Here is a 17,957-nt window from a genome sequence, read left to right as displayed (position 1 = left end):
ATGGCAGGTGCTTGAAATTACAGATGCAAAATTTGTCTTTTCAAATTTGGTCTGTTTCTGCAGAGGACATTTTAAGCTGTAGAACACTGAGGTAAAACATTTTTGGTTACATGACTGCCGCTGGTGTGAGCAACTTGAGATGATGAATTAAGAACATCACAGATTAAACATATCACACATTAATGCGTGCTGGGTTCAGTGTGACTGGTTCCGTATGTGTGGATACCAATATTCTAAATAAGACTGGTAGCAACAGTGAAATGACATGTGGAGACTTCATAATTTAAACCCTTACTCAAAAATGAGAGGGAATATATCTTTTTTAAAAAGTGCCGTTGCCTATTAATATTTTTTGCGGGTAGTTCTACATGCCTCTAGGAATGAGCACTAGATCGAACTCAAAATCAAAGGTTCCCTGGATTTCAGAGTTTTGATCGAGCCAATTCTTAGCTAGCTTCATTTATGATTCACAACCAGAACTCCAATTGTGGAGTTTTTTTTTGTGCAAAGCTTTGTTTTTCTCTCCAGTGGGTATTAGGCCTAATGGTGTCCATCTGAATTGAAACTATGCTCAACCCTACATAGCTTTACGGCTCTTTTTTTTTATTCGTTCATGGGATGTGGGCGTCGCTGGCGAGGCCAGCATTTATTGCCCATCCCTAATTGCCCTTGAGAAGGTGGTGGTGAGCCGCCTTCTTGAACTGCTGCAGTCCGTGTGGTGAAGGTTCTCCCACAGTGCTGTTAGGAAGGGAATTCCAGCATTTTGACCCAGCGACGATGAAGGAATGGCGATATATTTCCAAGTCGGGATGGTGTGTGACTTGGAGGGGAACATGCGGGTGGCGTTGTTCCCATGTGCCTGCTGTTCTTGTCCTTCTAGGTGGTAGAGGTCGCGGGTTTGGGAGGTGCTGTCGAAGAAGCCTTGGCGAGTTGCTGCAGTGCATCCTGTGGATGGTACACACTGCAGCCACTGTGCGCCGGTGGTGAAGGGAGTGAATGTTTAGGGTGGTGGATGGAGTGCCAATCAAGCGAGCAGCTTTGTCCTGGATGGTGTCGAGCTTCTTGAGTGTTGTTAGAGCTGCACTCATCCAGGCAAGTGGAGAGTATTCCATAATATTCCTGACTTGTGCCTTGTAGATGGTAGAAAGGCTTTGGGGAGTCAGGAGGTGAGTCACTCGCCGCAGAATACCCAGCCACAGTATTTATATGGCTGGTCCAGTTAAGTTTCTGGTCAATGGTGACCCCCAGGATGTTGATGGTGGGAGATTCGGCGATGGTAATGCCATTGAATATCATGGGGAGGTGGTTAGACACTCTCTTGTTGGAGATGGTCATTGCCTGGCACTTGTCTGGCACGAATGTTACTTGCCACTTATGAGCCCAAGCCTGGATGTTGTCCAGGTCTTGCTGCATGCGGGCTCGGACTGCTTCATTATTTGAGGGGTTGTGAATGGAACTGAACACTGTGCAATCATCAGTGAACATCCCCATTTCTGATGTTATGATGGAGGGAAGGTCATTGATGAAGCAGCTGAAGATGGCTGGGCCTAGGACACTGCCCTGAGGAACTTCTGCAGCAATGTCCTGGGGCTGAGATGATTGGCCTCCAACAACCACTACCATCTTCTTTTGTGCTAGGTATGACTCCAGCCACTGGAGAGTTTTCCCCCTGATTCCCATTGACTTCAATTTTACCAGGGCTCCTTGACAACGGTACACATCACAATTTTGCCGATTCCACAGATCCGACCTTTAGACTTTTTTTCAGAATTCTAATGACAAGTCACTTTTCTAAATCCCTTTGCCCTGTCACTTCCTTCCTAGTTTTCAAAAGCTTCCTACAACCTTTATCTTCAATGACACCGCCCCCTGTAAAATGTTCCAAGACATCTTTGTGTATGTGAGCAAAGCTATAAAAATCTATGAAGCTATTGTATTTTATTCAACTTTTTTTGCATTTTGATGGAGGAGGATTTTCTCTTTTCTCCATTTTCCTTTTTAAGTTCTCCTGTGCCACTACCTTTCCTGGAATGACTCTCCCTGCCATTTGCCCTCCCTTCTAGTTGTTCCAGCTACGTATCTCCCCATGGTAGACATCAGAAGATGGATGGGACAAATCGGTTACTGTAACTACAAGGCACAGCTCATTGGGATTCTATCGTGTAGCCTCGAGATACTTCAATCAAGTGTAAGCTTTTTAAAAATTCATTCTCGGGATGTGAGCGTCGCAGGCAAGGCCGGCATTTATTTGCCCATCTCTAGTTTTTCTCTGAAGGTGGTGGTGGGCCCTCTTGAACTGCTGAGCAGTTTCTGAAACAACTGAGTCACTTGTTAGGCCACTTCAGAGAGCAGGGGATTGGTGTGGGACTGGAGTCACTGGAATCCAGGCCAGACTGGGTAAGGACAGCAGGTTTCCTTCCCTAAAGGACATTAGTGAACCAGTTGGGTTCTTAAGACAATCTGACAGCATCATGGTCACTTTTATTGATACCAGCTTTTTATTTCCAGATTTTTTTGTTAAACTCAATTCAAATTCTCATACTGCCATGTTGAGATTTGAACTCATGTTCTATGGATTATTAGTCCAGTATGTAATTTACCTTCTACTTCATCCATATTTAGTTTTGGCTGTCTCTTCCTGTTGGTCCTTTGAATTATATCTTCTTTCTTCAAAGGTCGTGCATCTTTGGAAGACTTTCCATTATCTCCTCTTGCTTTAACCGAAGAAGGTTTTCCCACAGGTCTTCCATCCTCCTGGTGTTGATAAAATTGATGAATATAAATGAGACACGTTATGTTGCATCTAAAAAACATCAGCAGAATTTATTAATATAATCTGAGGGCATAATAGCTACTAGAGCAAATGGTTTTCCTATCTTTTGCTATCATTTTTCTAAATACTTTTTGCTGCAAACATCAATAGCAGAATTATAATTCTATAGCATAAAAAAGGTAAAAGATTACCATTACACTATGATTTTGTGTGCTAATGTTGGAAGAGCCTGGTTTCCCTCCTCCACTCTTCTGTTTGTCTGTAAGTAAACAGTGTAATGTCAAACACTCAATTAAATTACCAGATAAAAGATGCAGTGATATTTTGACTGGCTGTTTTTACTTTGATAATTTAGATGACTATTAACATTAACAACATGGCAGGAACTTTATTCATTATGCTAGCAGATCTCCTCTGGCAGTGCTCACGATGTCAGAGGTTACATTGTTCCTGTGGGGGTGCTGGAATTTGGGAATGGATGCATATCTCCACTGAAAGGAATTGGAAAAGAATTTTGCTCAGAGACAGTGAAATATGTTTTGATTAGCTTCTAGAAAAGTGTTTTTTTTAATCTATTTCAGGTAGATAAATAAATTTATTCCCCTGACATACCACAGTTCCATAAATAAATTAATCTGGTTATGGCTTTTTACAGTGTCAGCCGTGGCTCAGTAGCAGCAGTCCCACCTCTGAGTCAAAAGGTTGTGGATTCAAGTCCTACTCCAGGGACTTGAACACATAATCCAGTCCGACGCTTCAGAGCAGTACTGAGGGAGTACTGTACTGTCGGAGGTGCCGTCTTTCGGATGAGATGTTAAACTGAGGCGCCGTCTGCCCTCTCTGGTGGATGCAAAAGATCCCATGGCAATATTCGAAGAAGAGCAGGAAGTTATCCTTGGTGTCCTGGCCAATATTTATCCCTCAACCAACATCACTAAAATAACAGATTATCTGGTCACTATCTCGTTGCTGTTTGTGGGGCCTCGCTGTGTGGAATTTGACTGCCCCTTTTCCTACATTACAACAGTGACTACACTTCAAAAGTACTTAATTGGCTGTAAAGGGCTTTGGGACATCCTGAGGTCATGAAAGGCACTATACAAATGCAAGTCTGTCTTTCTTTCTTTACTTAGGATATTAAATTGTCTGGCGCAAAAATAAAACAGGAAAAGTGGCTCAACCGTGGCTTACAAGAGAAGTTAGGGATAGTATTAGATCCAATGAGGAAACATATAAAATTGCCAGAAAAAGCAGCAGGCCTGAGGATTGGGAGCAGTTTAGCATTCAGCAAAGGAGAACAAAGAGATTGATTAAGAGGGGAAAAATAGAGTGAGAGTAAACTAGCAGGGAACATAAAAACTGACTGTAAAAACTTCTATAAATATGTCAAGAGAAAAAGATTAGTGAAGACAAATGTAGGTCCCTTACAGTCAGAAATGGGGAAATTATAGTGGGGATCAAAGAAATGGCAGAACAATTAAACACATACTTTGGTTCTGTCTTTACAAAGGAGGACACAAATAACCTCCTGGAAATGTTAGGGAACCAAGGGTCTAGTGAGAGGGTGGAACTGAAGGAAATCAGTATTAGTAAAAAAATAGTGCTAGGGAAATTAATGGGGCTAAAGGCTGATAAATTCCCAGGGCCTGATAATCTACATCCCAGAGTACTAAAGGAAGTGGCCCTGGAAATAGTGGATGCATTGGTGATCATCTTCCAAAATTCTATAGACTCTGGAACAGTTCCTACAGATTGGAACGTGGCAAATGTAACCCCACTATTTAAAAAAGAAGGGAGAGAAAAAACAGGGAATTACAGACCAGTTAGCGTAACATCAGTAGTGGGGAAAATGCTAAAGTCTATTATAAAGGATGTGGTAACAGAACACTTGGAAGGCATTAACGGGATTGGACAAAGTCAGCATGGGTTTATGAAAGGGAAATCATGCTTAACAAATCTACTGGAGTTTTCTGAGGAGGTAACTAGTAGAATAGATAGGGGAGAACCAGTGGATGTGGTGTATTTGGATTTTCAGAAGGCTTTTGATAAGGTCCCACACAAGAGGTTAGTGTGCAAAATTAAAGCACATGGGTTTGGGGGGAAATATACTGGCATGGATTGAGAATTGGTTGACAGACAGGAAACAGAGAGTAGGAAAAAACAGGTGGCAGGCAGTGACTAGTGGGGCTCCGCAGGGATCAATGCTTGGGCCCCAGCTATTCACAATATATATCAATGTTTTGGATGAGGGAACTAAATTTAACATTTCCAAGTTTGCAGACGACACAAAGCTGGGGTGGAATGTGAGCTGTGAGGAGGATGCAAAGAGGCTCCAATGTGATTTAGCCAAGTTGGGTGAATGGGCAAGAACATGGCAGATGCAGTATAACGTGGATAAATGTGAGGTTATCCACTTTGGTTGTAAAAACAGAAAGACAGATTATTATATGAATGGTGAAAGACTGGGAAAAGGGGAAGTGCAACAAGACCTGGGTGTCCTTGAACACCAGTTGCTGAAAGCGAGTATTCAGGTGCAGCAAGCAGTTCGGAAGGCGAATGGTATGTTGGCCTTCATTGCAAGAGGATTTGAGAACAGGAACAGGGATGCCTTACTGCAGTTGTTTAGGGCCTTGGTGAGACCACATCTGGAGTATTGTGTGCAGTTTTGGTCTCCTTATCTGAGGAAGGATGTCCTTGCCATGGAGGGAGTGCAACGACGGTTTACCAGACTGATTCCTGGGATGGCAGGACTGACATATGAGGAGAGATAGGGTCGTCTAGGCCTATATTCACTAGAGTTTAGAAGAATGAGAGGTGATCTCATCGAAACATATAAAATTCTAAAAAGACTAGACAGACTGGATACAGAACTGGATGTTCCCAATGGATGGGGAATCCATAACCAGTGGTCACAGTCTCAGGATACGGGGTATGCCATTTAGAACCGAGATGAGGAGAAATTTCTTCACTCAGAGGGTGGTGAACCTGTGGAATTCTCTACCACAGAAGCTAGTGGAGGCCAAGTCATTAAATATATTCAAGAAGGAGATAGATATATTTCTTAATGCTAAAGGGATCAAGGGATATGGGGAAAAAGCGGGAACAGGGTACTGAGTTAGACGATCAGCCATGATCATTTTGAATGGCGGAGCAGGCCCGAAGGGCCGAATGGCCCACTCTTGCTCCTATTTTCTATGATTCTATGATCAGTTTAGCTTGTAGATTTTTACAGTGGGGGCAAAGAAATATAGAACTTAAGATTAACAAATTAACAGATTTTTGTAGCACTATCAGCAGCAAATTGGGAATCTGACTGGGTGCTTAAGGGAGCAGAATGATGGGCATGAGGAAGGGAGTGCTGTAGGGCAGCAACAGAGCAGGGCTGATGGAGTGGGTACTGTGGGGCAGTAGCACTTTGGACTGAGGGCAATGCTGAGGGAGTGTGTGCTGTAGGCAGAAGCAGAACAGGACTGAGGTAAAGGATGCCATGCAAGAACAGCAGTGGAACTGGGGGGGCAGGGGAGGCTTTAGGGAAACAGCACAGGGAATCCTGACAGCAGCGAAGTGGGACTGAGTGAGGGGGAATGCTGCATGGCAGCAGAGCAGGATTGAAAGTGGGCTACCATAGTGAAGTACAACAGCGGGAGTGAGGGAGGTGGTGCTATAGGAACATAAGCACTGAGGGAGGGGTCATCCAGACAACAGCATAGCAGGACTGAGGAGAGGGCTCTGCAGGGAAATGACACAGGGATTGAGGGAAGGAAGGGACTTAAAAAAAATGGAATTCCCATGGCATTGCTCACAGAATGATCGCAACAGTGATGTCAGAGATTAGTTGAACCAGGCACACCGATAGCAACCTCAGAGCCAAACTCAAGTCCCAGGCTACTGACAGAGTTTAGGCCTCAGAGAACAACATTTAGTCAACGCATTTCCAACAGAAGTTGGGCTGAAATATGGTTTTTACATGCTTGCTGAGTTATAAATTGTATCTTTTATTTGTGTGTAGTGAGCTGCATGTAGAAAAAAAAAGTGCTGGACAAAGAGCTTTACAAAAATATTTTGGGTTACTTTATTGATTCCCTTTTGCCTTCCTTTGCCAGTAGCTTTTGCTCATGGTTGAGTCTTTGTTTTCAAATAGCCTTATAAGTCTCTCATTAATAGTTTTCATTCCTGCTTTTCAATTGTACATTCCTTATCTGTTTAGATGTGATTTGTTGCTCTTTTATGAATAAGAAATTTAAGCCCATCAGGTTAGATAGATGACAAAGGTATGATGCCTGAAGTGACACCAAAAGTACAGCAGACAGAATGCAAGATGTTTACATATATACAGTCAAGCCCACTTAAATAAATAACTGATAAGAGCAGGGGAGTGGGACTAATTGGTTAGCTTTTTCAAAGAACTAGCATAGGCACAATGGGCTGAATGGCCTCCTGTGCTGTATGATTCTATGAAATGAATAAAACATTTAAGAGAATAAAATCTCCATGCACAAATTCCTTTTCAATCTTTTCCAATGATAACTGTCCCTGTTAAATGAATAAAACATTTAAATGAATTGCAAAAGTCTGGATTTATTCACTTAAGTGTTGCACTGCCTCACTAAAGCCAATGTGTTAAGCCCCTTTTGCTAATCAATGTGTTAAGCTCTTTTTACAAGCGTTTTTGTCTTGGTGTAAAAACTGCCTAGTAACAAATTCAGTGATGTTTCAGCATCGTTTTCAGGCTAGAGCTCAAGCACTCAATATGACAAGCGCTTTTGTTTTAAGTGTGAAAACCACTTCATCAGGTACTAGTGAAAGAAAATAGGAGGACTTGCATTTATATGCTCAAGCTTTGTGATGCTTATAATATTACCAAAGTTTTAGCGGCACACAAACCTTTTGGCAACAAACTGTGGCATGTTTTTAAAGGTCATTTTATTAAAAGTTTTATGTCCTTTTAAAAAAGATTTGTTGTGCTGCACTGTCATGTGTGTACTGTAATGAAGCAAATTACATAAATATACTTTTAGTTATCCGTAACAACTGAGTGGCCATTTTTACACTATTGTAATTGCAATCCAGTTTGCATCCCATTGTTAGCTTCTTGCCAAACTTGATACAACAGTTAAAACGGATAAAAGAATAGAACAGTTAAATGAATAAAATTACTTGGCAAAATCATTATTCATTTAACTATTTAGCTCTGTACTATATAGGTATATACTATAGGAGAGAAAAGGAAATAATTGGGGGAAAAAATACACACCTCATACATCCTGCTTACCTTTCCCCTTGATATGCTCTGCAATATCCAGGACAACACGCTGTCCATCAAGATTAGAGATAGGAACACCAAGATCTAAAACTTCTGGTTCCCCATTCTACGGAATAAAAACATAGCACAAAAGCGTAGAAATGATAAACAAAATGGGAAGAAAGTTACACAGGAATACAGAACATGAGATAGGAATGAGAAAAGAACGTGGTCCATTTGTATCTCCTTGACATCTAGGCTCATATGTTCACAGATCTTTACATCCTCTTTCCTGCTTCAGTCTGCATTCCTCTACTTTGCTGTTTAATTGTGAACTAAACGCCCTTTTACACTGCAGCACTTTGAGTGTTTGTAAAAAATATTTGTAACTAATAGTTTTAAACACACTCAAAAGTCTTGAACCCAATTTCTGCTGGGGGTGGGGGCACTGTGAACAAATCATCAGTGCCGATCTAGCTTGGAGATGCAGTTAGGATCTCTCTCATACAACACTACTTACTTTGGAGACAGAAACTGGAGAATTCAAGCAAAGATGAAGAAATCAATAGCCAATTTGAAGCGTGAAGTAAACGGTATAAATAATGCAACACAAAACAGGAAAATTGTCACATGCCGTAGTACACTTACAGGAAGTGGGCACAAACACAAAACTTTTACTCTATTACTAGCAGATCATCCAAGACATTGCACATGGTAAGTTGGAGGAAATGCTATTTTATAACAAAATGGGTCTTATGCCATACAATACACAATATGTTATCACAGGCAATGACTTACGGTGACTGAATAATTCAAATTCTATTTTTACAAACACTTCGAGAAATTACTTCAGAAAATATTGGGGGTTAAATTGATTAACCCCCAAAAACGGGCCCTGGGATCGTGGTGCATGATTAGCTCACGCCCGTTGGTTGCGATGCAGGCGGCACGTAACATTCGTGCTGCATGCAGTTGATTGGCTGCACGCACCTGCAGGGGTTCCAATATCGGAAGTGGCTAGCACTAGTTAAAGGCAGCCTGCACTTCTTAAAGGGGAGGTGCACTGTGGCTGTAGGAAATGCTGGAATTCATTTGGCGACTAACTCTGTGCTGCAGGATAGTGAGCAATGGCTGCGCCTGCGAGACAGCGTGCACTAACGTTCTTGGACAGTGCACTAGAGGGCTTGGTGGAAGAGGTGAGAGACGGAGGGGCATCTTTTATCTGCGGGGGGGGGGGGTGGCAGGATGCCCTCCAGACATATCCTAAAGAGGCAGTGAGAGGAAGTCGCGCCAAGGTCAATCCGAGGAGCATCACATCATGCACATGGATGCAGTGCAGGAAGAAGTTCAATGATGTGACATGAGTGGTCAAGGTGAGAGAGTTCAACTGTCAAGTGGCATATCATACCAACTGCACCTCTAGCCGCATCCAATGCTCCACGCACTACACCCCGTCACCCACCTACCAACAAACAGTACGCAACTCTTTAAATCAGATGCTTCATTTCACACTCACATATTAGCATTCTTGCAACCCACACACCCACAACTCACACACACTGGCAGCTATTCAACCATGACAGCCACATCACCCAAACATCTTGCAGGACACTCACTGACATACTTCTCTCTTTCTTCCAGGAAAACGTGGCGCATAATAGTAAGCAGCAAAAAAGAACTGGAGGAAGACAGGTGCGCCTACACGTCCTCACCCCCATGGAGGAGACAGTGCTGGGGATCACTGGGCGGGCCGTCACTGCGGCCTGGCTACTGGCGGTGCTGGAGGTATCGATAATGAGGGACTCTGCAAACCTAATTCTCCTTCTCGCTTCCCCCTTCTCCCTCAGCTCATAATCCTTTATGACTCACGTGCTGCAGATGGTGTGAGCACGCACGTCTTACTTTCTCCTCTCCCCGCACCACAACTCAACCCATCTCCCTTCGTCATTGCAGATATCCAAGAACTGGAACCGGCACAGTCAGAGGAAGATGGGAGTAATGATGCAGACACACCGTCACTTGATCTTACACTTGCAGCCACCAGCTCAGGGACTGACACTACTAGAGTCTAGGATAGAGGATGGATCTGCATGTGGTGAGACACTGGGTACAGGAGCCGGAGCGGGGGGATTGGATACCGCAGTTGCCAGCTCGCTGGAAGGCGGGGTCGCACACTAGTTCTGATGCAGAGGAGTCAGATGATGACTTTGATGGGCCAGGCTATAGAAGAAGGTTGATGGGCGTACATCACCAAATGCTTGGTGCACTGCAAAGCCTGCCAGAAAACCTGCACACAACGTCAAGGGGCATGGAGGAGTCCAGCCCCAACTTCACACAGGGTTTTATGCAGAGCTTGGAGCCCATCCTTTCCTACGTGGAATGGGTGGTCACCTCCATCAACACACCTGTGGAACCCACCATGATGACCGATGTCTCAGCTTCCATTGCAGCATAAATATCTGACATCCAAGGTCTGACTGCTGTTTTGGAAGCTCAGACTGCTGTTATCATGGCTCTGGGACATAAAAACTGACTGTAAAAGCTTCTATAAATATGTCAAGAGAAAAAGATTAGTGAAGACAAATGTAGGTCCCTTCCAGTCAGAAATGGGGGAAATTATAATGGGGAACAAAAAAATGGCAGAAAAATTAAACACATACTTTGGTTCTGTCTTCACAAAGGAGGACACAAATAACCTCCTGGAAATGTTAGGGAACCAAGGGTCTAGTGAGAGGGAGGAGCTGAAGGAAATCAGTATCAGTAAAAAAATAGTGCTAGGGAAATTAATGGGGCTAAAGGCTGACAAATCCCCAGGGCCTGATAATCTACATCCCAGAGTACTAAAAGGAAGTGGCCCTGGAAATAGTGGATGCATTGGTGATTATCTTCCAAAATTCTATAGACTCTGGAACAGTTCCTACAAATTGGAGAGTGGCAAATGTAACCCCACTATTTAAAAAAGGAGGGAGAGAAAAAACAGGGAATTACAGACCAGTTAGCCTAACATCAGTGGTGGGGAAAATGCTAGAGTCTATTATAAAAGATGTGATAACAGAACACTTGGAAGGCATTAACGGGATTGGACAAAGTCAGCGTGGGCTTATGAAAGGGAAATCATGCTTAACAAATCTACTGGAGTTTTTTGAGGAGGTAACTAGTAGAATAGATAGGGGAGAACCCAGTGTTGTATAGTGGTGTATTTGGATTTTCAGAAGGCTTTTGATAAGGTTCCACACAAGAGGTCAGTGTGCAAAATTAAAGCACATGGGATTGGGGGGAATATACTGGCATGGATTGAGAACTGGTTGACAGACAAGAAACAGAGAGTAGGAATAAACGGGTCTTTTTCCGGGTGGCAGGCAGTGTCTAGTGGGGTACCGCAGGGATCAGTGCTTGGGCCCCAGCTATTCACAATATATCTCAATGATTTGGATGAGGGAACTAAATGTAACATTTCCAAGTTTGCAGACGACACAAAGCTGGGGTGGAATGTGAGCTGTGAGGAGGATGCAAAGAGGCTCCAATGTGATTTAGACAAGTTGGATGAGTGGGCAAGAACTTGGCAGATGCAGTATAACGTGGATAAATGTGAGGTTATCCATTTTGGTTGTAAAAACAGAAAGGCAGATTATTATATGAATGGTGATAGATTGGGAAAAGGCAAGGTACAAGACCTGGGTGTCCTTGTACAACAGTTGTCGAAAGCGAGCATTTGGGTGCAGCAAGCAGTTCGGAAGGCGAATGGTATGTTGGCCTTCATTGCAAGAGGATTTGAGTACAGGAACAGGGATGTCTTACTTCAGTTAAACAGGGCCTTGGTGACACCACATCTGGAGTATTGTGTGCAGTTTTGGTCTCCTTATCTGAGGAAGGATGTCCTTGCCATGGAGGGAGTGCAACGAAGGTTTACTAGACTGATTCCTGGGATGGCAGGACTGACGTATGAGGAGAGATTGGGTCGACTAGGCCTATATTCACTAGAGTTTAGAGGAATGAGAAGTGATCTCATCGAAACATATACAATTCTAACAGGACTAGACAGACTAGATGCAGGGAGGATGTTCCCGATGGCTGGGGAGTCCAGAACCAGAGGTCACAGTCTCAGGATATGGGGTATGCCATTTAGAACCGAGATGAGGAGAAATTTCTTCGCTCAGAGGGTGGTAAACCTGTGGAATTCTCTACCACAGAAGGCAGTGGAAGCCAAGTCATTAGATGTAATCATGAAGGAGATAGATCTATTTCTTAATGCTAAAGGGATCAAGGGATGGGGGAAAAAGCGGGAACAGGGTACTGAGTTAGACGATCAGCCATGATCATTTTGAATGGCGGAGCAGGCCTGAAGGGCTGAATGGCCTACTCTTGCTCCTATTTTCTATGTTTCTATGGGTTCCACTGTGGAATAGGCCTTCCAGGGCGTCACAGCACCTCCAGCAATCTGTTCACCAGCAGATCACCAGGAGTGCTGAAGTGCCACCCTGGGAGAGTGGCAGTGGCACCATGGAAGATGAACCCGCTGATCTCTCTCAGGATGACAGCATTCCTGCTCCCACCCCTGCCACTCCACCAGTGCCCTTGGTGTTGCCTGTCAGCCAGCCAGGCCAGGCTGCTGCAGCTCAGGCCGAGATGGTGCAGTCTGAAGCCGGACCCTCCGGCGCAGAGCTACGAGTTCATCCTCCAAGGCCATCTGCACGCTCCTCAACTGAAGGTCAGCAGCCTTCTACCACCCATGCTCCACTCACTGGGGATACACCTCGTCGAGCACCAGGTAAGGTAAAGGCACATGAACAACAGGCACTAAGGGAATGCACAAGGGTGAATAGTATCAGTTTGTATGAATCATTTGATGTGTAAATCTATAAATGTGTTTATGAATTTGCATTTGGTGTTGGTTTTCATTTCTGCGATGAACTGAGGAAGGAAGCAATCTGTAATCATAAGGAGGACAATTTGATGGTCATGTGGGACAGGAAAGGTAAGGGGTGTGGGACTGTTGGTAAATGGAGTGTTGTTGAGGTTACTGGCACCGCTAATTAATCATCTTATCACGCAGAGCGCTGACAGACAGGGTCTGTCTACCTTGTTGCCTCCCTGCCTCTTCCTCCTCTGCCTTTTCCCCTGGCTCAGGTTCTCACCAGATAGAGGCTGTCCCCTCATAATGGCCAGATTGTGCAGCATGCAACATACAATGACAAATCCTGATACCCGGTCAGCTGAGTACTGCAGGGCTCCTCTAAAGCGGTCCAGGCAGCGGAAGCTTTACTTGAGGATGCCTACGGTGTGCTCTATGATGTTCCGTGTGGCAGCATGGCTCTCGTTGTATGCCGGATCGGAGTCATGCGCCACTTCATGAGGGGATAACCTTTGACTTGCTGTGCTGGTTGAAATATAGGTAGCACGTTTGACTGCCGCAGAATGAAGGAATCATGTCTGCTGCCAGGATAGCGGGTATTGACCTGCATGATGCACTGCTATGGTCGCACACTAGCTGCACATTGAGGAAGTGGAATCTCTTTCTGTTCATGCCCTGAGGCAATATGGCCAAGTTCAGGTGTGGAGCATGCATGGCAATATACGTGCAGTCAACGGCACCCTGCACCATGGGGAAGCCTGCAATGCGAACAAACCCTTGTGCTCACTCATGCTGCTTGTCTCGGTCAAGAGAGAACATGATGAATCTGTTTCTGAGTGCGTACAGAGCCTCAGTGACCTCCTTTGTACAGCAGTGCACTGCAAACTGCGAGATGTTGATTATATCTCCAGCAGCAGCCTGAAAGGAGCCAGAGCCATAAAAATTAAGCGCCACAGTTACCTTGACAGCCACAGGCAATGCTGTCCTTGCCCTGCTCTGAGGCTACAGTTGTGGCTGCAGGAGTGGATAAATCTCAGTCACGACCTCTTTAGTGAACCGCAGCCATTGGATGCACTGGTCGTCGCTGAAGTTGAGGCAAGTAAATTGGTCGGTGAAGGCCCTGGTTGGATGTGGCCTCTTGCTGAATGCCCTATGCCGCCTCCTCCTCCTCCTCCCTCCTCTTCTAGCAGCTTGACCTGCTCTGCATGTCCTCTCTACATACTCCCAGTCATGTTCAATTCCCAGAGGAACCCTTAGCAGGCCACCCATGTCTGGAAGCAACCTTGTTCAGCACACAATTTTAAATGCTACTGACAGTACCGCAAGACCGACCAGACCCCTCTCTATATAATAGTGCAACTTTCTCCAAGTATAAGAAACTTCCACAAACACCCACAATTGTACCAGCAGCCAGAATCTAATCCAGCAACCATCCTGTAACTCCTGCATGCTCCCTTTAAATAGCGCTGGTAGGGGTGCTTCATGTCCTATAACTCTTGTTCAGCTGCGTGAGGACAGTGTGTTGGCTGGAGTGGGGAGTTCAAAAATACCGCCGGCTGCTTCCAAGCACACTGATTTATCATAATCTCCCTACTCTACATGCTTCCGACGTTCGTTAGGCAACTACCTTTACCAAGATGGCGTCCTGTGCACGTCACGCCGGAAGTGCACGCGCATCTCAGACACCATTTATAAGGCTTAGGTGTCCGCGTAGTGCCTACAAAACGGGCGCTACGCAGCCCAATTTAGCTCCGATTAACTGTTTAAAAAAAATTCACGGGATGTGGGCGTCACTAGCAAGGCCAGCATTTATTGCCCATCCTCAGTTGCCCTTGTGAAGGTGATTGTTGGCTTTCTTCTTGAACTGCTGAAGTTCGTGTGGTGAAAGTACATCCACAGTGCTGTTAGATTCCAGGATTTTAACCCAGCAGCGATGAAGGAACGATATATGTCCAAGTTAGGATGGTGTGTGTCTTGGAGGTGATGTGGTGTTCCCATCCACCTGCTGTCCTTGTCCTGCTGGGTGGTGGAGGTCGCGTGTTTGGGAGGTGCTACCAAAGAAGCCTCAGCAAGCTGCTGCAGTGCATCCTGTACTGTGTTCAGTTCTGGGCACCGCAGCTTAGGAAGGATATGTTGGCCTTGGAGCGAGTGCAGGGTAGATTTACTAGAATGATACCTGGACTCCAAGAGTTAATTTACGAGGACAGATTACACAAACTAAGGTTGCACTCCCTGGAATTTAGAAGATTAAGGAGTGATTTGATCGAAGTTTTCAAGCTATTAAGGGGAACTGATAGGGTAGAAAGAGAGAAACTATTTCTGCTGGTTGGGGAGTCTAGGACTAGGGGACATAGCCTAAAAATTAGAGTCAGGATTTTCAGGAGTGAAGTTAGGAAACACTCCTACACGCAAAGGGTGGTCGAAGTTTGGAACTCTCTTCTGCAAACGGTAGTTGATACTAACTCAATTGTTAATTTTAAATCTAAGCTATTAAGGGATATGGGGCTAAGGCGGGTATACCGAGTTAGGTCACAAATCAGCCATGATCTCATTGAATGGCGGAACAGGATCGAGGGGCTAAATGGCCTCCTCCTGTTCCTATGTTCTTATGTAGATGAAGCATACTGTAGCCACAGTACGTCGGGGGTAGATATTTAGGCGAGTAGATGAAGTGCCAATCAAGCACAGTGCTTTGTCCTGGATGGTGTTGAGCTTCTTGAGTGTTGTTACAATTGCACCCATCCAAGCAAGTGGAGAGTATTCCATCACACTCCTGACTTATGTTCTTTTTTTATTATTCATTCTCGGGATATGGGCAATGCTGACAAGGCTGGCATTTATTGCCCATTCCTAGTTGCCCACACTGCCTAGGTCGTGCGTCATTACTACGGGACAGATTTCCTAGAAACTTATGGCATGAGTTTATTTTTTATTCGTTCACGGGATGTGGGCGTCGCTGGCAAGGCCGGCATTTATTGCCCATCCCTAATTGCCCTCGAGAAGGTGGTGGTGAGCCGCCTTCTTGAACCGCTGCAGTCCGTGTGGTGACGGTTCTCCCACAGTGCTGTTAGGAAGGGAGTTCCAGGATTTTGACCCAGCGACAATGAAGGAACGGCGATATATTTCCAAGTCGGGATGGTGTGTGACTTGGAGGGGAACGTGCAGGTGGTGTTGTTCCCATGCGCCTGCTGCCCTTGTCCTTCTAGGTGGTAGAGGTCGCGGGTTTGGGAGGTGCTGTCGAAGAAGCCTTGGCGAGTTGCTGCAGTGCATCCTGTGGATGGTACACACTGCAGCCACAGTGCGCCGGTGGTGAAGGGAGTGAATGTTTAGGGTGGTGGATGGGGTGCCAATCAAGCGGGCTGCTTCATCTTGGACGGTGTCGAGCTTCTTGAGTGTTGTTGGAGCTGCACTCATCCAGGCAAGTGGAGAGTATTCCATCACACTCCTGACTTGTGCCTTGTAGATGGTGGAAAGGCTTTGGGGAGTCAGGAGGTGAGTCACTCGCCGCAGAATACCCAGCCTCTGACCTGCTCTCGTAGCCACGGTATTTATATGGCTGGTCCAGTTAAGTTTCTGGTCAATGGTGACCCCCAGGATGTTGATGGTGGGAGATTCGGCGATGGTAATGCCGTTGAATGTCAAGGGGAGGTGGTTAGACTCTCTCTTGTTGGAGATGGTCATTGCCTGGCACTTATCTGGCGCGAATGTTACTTGCCACTTATCAGCCCAAGCCTGGATGTTGTCCAGGTCTTGCTGCATGCAGGCTCGGACTGCTTCATTATCTGAGGGGTTGCGAATGGAACTTAACACTGTGCAGTCATCAGCGAACATCCCCATTTCTGACCTTATGATGGAGGGAAGGTCATTGATGAAGCAGCTGAAGATGGTTGGGCCTAGGACACTGCCCTGAGGAACTCCTGCAGCAATGCCCTGGGGCTGAGATGATTGGCCTCCAACAACCACTACCATCTTCCTTTTTGCTAGGTATGACTCCAGCCACTGGAGAGTTATCCCCCTGATTCCCATGGACTTCAATTTTACTAGGGCTCCTTGGTGCCACACTCGGTCAAATGCTGCCTTGATGTCAAGGGCAGTCACTCTCACCTCACCTCTGGAATTCAGCTCTTTTGTCCATGTTTGGACCAAGGCTGTAATGAGGTCTGGAGCCGAGTGGTCCTGGCGGAACCCAAACTGAGCATCGGTGAGCAGGTTATTGGTGAGTAAGTGCCGCTTGATAGCACTGTCGACGACACCTTCCATCACTTTGCTGATGATTGAGAGTAGACTGATGGGGCGGTAATTGGCCGGATTGGATTTGTTCTGCTTTTTGTGGACAGGACATACCTGGGCAATTTTCCACATTGTCGGGTGGATGCCAGTGTTGTAGCTGTACTGGAACAGCTTGGCTAGAGGCGCAGCTAGTTCTGGAGCACAAGTCTTCAGCACTACAGCTGGGATGTTGTCGGGGCCCATAGCCTTTGCTGTATCCAGTGCACTCAGCCGTTTCTTGATATCACGTGGAGTGAATCGAATTGGCCGAAGACTGGTTTCCGTGATGGTGGGGATATCGGGAGGAGGCTGAGATGGATTATCCACTCAGCACTTCTGGCTGAAGATGGTTGCAAACGCTTCAGCCTTGTCTTTTGCACTCACGTGCTGGACTCCGCCATCATTGAGAATGGGGATGTTTGCAGAGCCTCCTCCTCCCGTTAGTTGTTTAATTGTCCACCACCATTCACGACTGGATGTGGCAGGACTGCAGAGCTTTGATCTGATCCGTTGGTTGTGGAATCGCTTAGCTCTGTCTATAGCATGTTGCTTCCGCTGTTTAGCATGCATGTAGTCCTGAGTTGCAGCTTCACCAGGTTGGCACCTCATTTTTAGGTACGCCTGGTGCTGCTCCTGGCATGCTCTTCTACACTCCTCATTGAACCAGGGTTGATCCCCTGGCTTGTTGGTAATGGTAGAGTGAGGAATATGCCGGGCCATGAGGTTACAGATTGTGCTGGAATACAATTCTGCTGCTGCTGATGGCCCAGTTTTGAGCTGCTAGATCTGTTCTGAATCTATCCCATTTAGCACGGTGGTAG

General features: G+C 45.5%; 1 protein-coding gene across 4 annotated transcripts in view; it reads right to left on the bottom strand.

Annotated features, from left to right (window-relative positions):
- The window catches only part of rgs12b (regulator of G protein signaling 12b), a 248,487-nt gene that overhangs the window by 23,064 nt on the left and 207,466 nt on the right, over positions 1 to 17,957 (bottom strand). For 3 of the 4 annotated variants that reach the window (XM_067982441.1, XM_067982440.1, XM_067982443.1), the window contains exons 14-16: positions 8,046 to 8,142; positions 2,965 to 3,032; positions 2,601 to 2,754 (exon numbers count right to left, since the gene is read on the bottom strand). In XM_067982441.1, the coding sequence (XP_067838542.1) occupies positions 2,601 to 2,754; positions 2,965 to 3,032; positions 8,046 to 8,142 (319 nt within the window). The remainder of the gene's footprint in view (positions 1 to 2,600; positions 2,755 to 2,964; positions 3,033 to 8,045; positions 8,143 to 17,957) is intronic. The other variant, XM_067982442.1, reaches the window with a different exon arrangement.

Source organism: Heptranchias perlo, chromosome 4 (genome assembly GCF_035084215.1).
Source record: "Heptranchias perlo isolate sHepPer1 chromosome 4, sHepPer1.hap1, whole genome shotgun sequence".
In the NCBI taxonomy this organism is placed as follows: Eukaryota; Metazoa; Chordata; class Chondrichthyes; order Hexanchiformes; family Hexanchidae; genus Heptranchias; species Heptranchias perlo.
The sequence above is the reverse complement of the archived record's forward strand: the minus strand, read 5'-3'. Positions and strand labels throughout refer to the sequence as shown.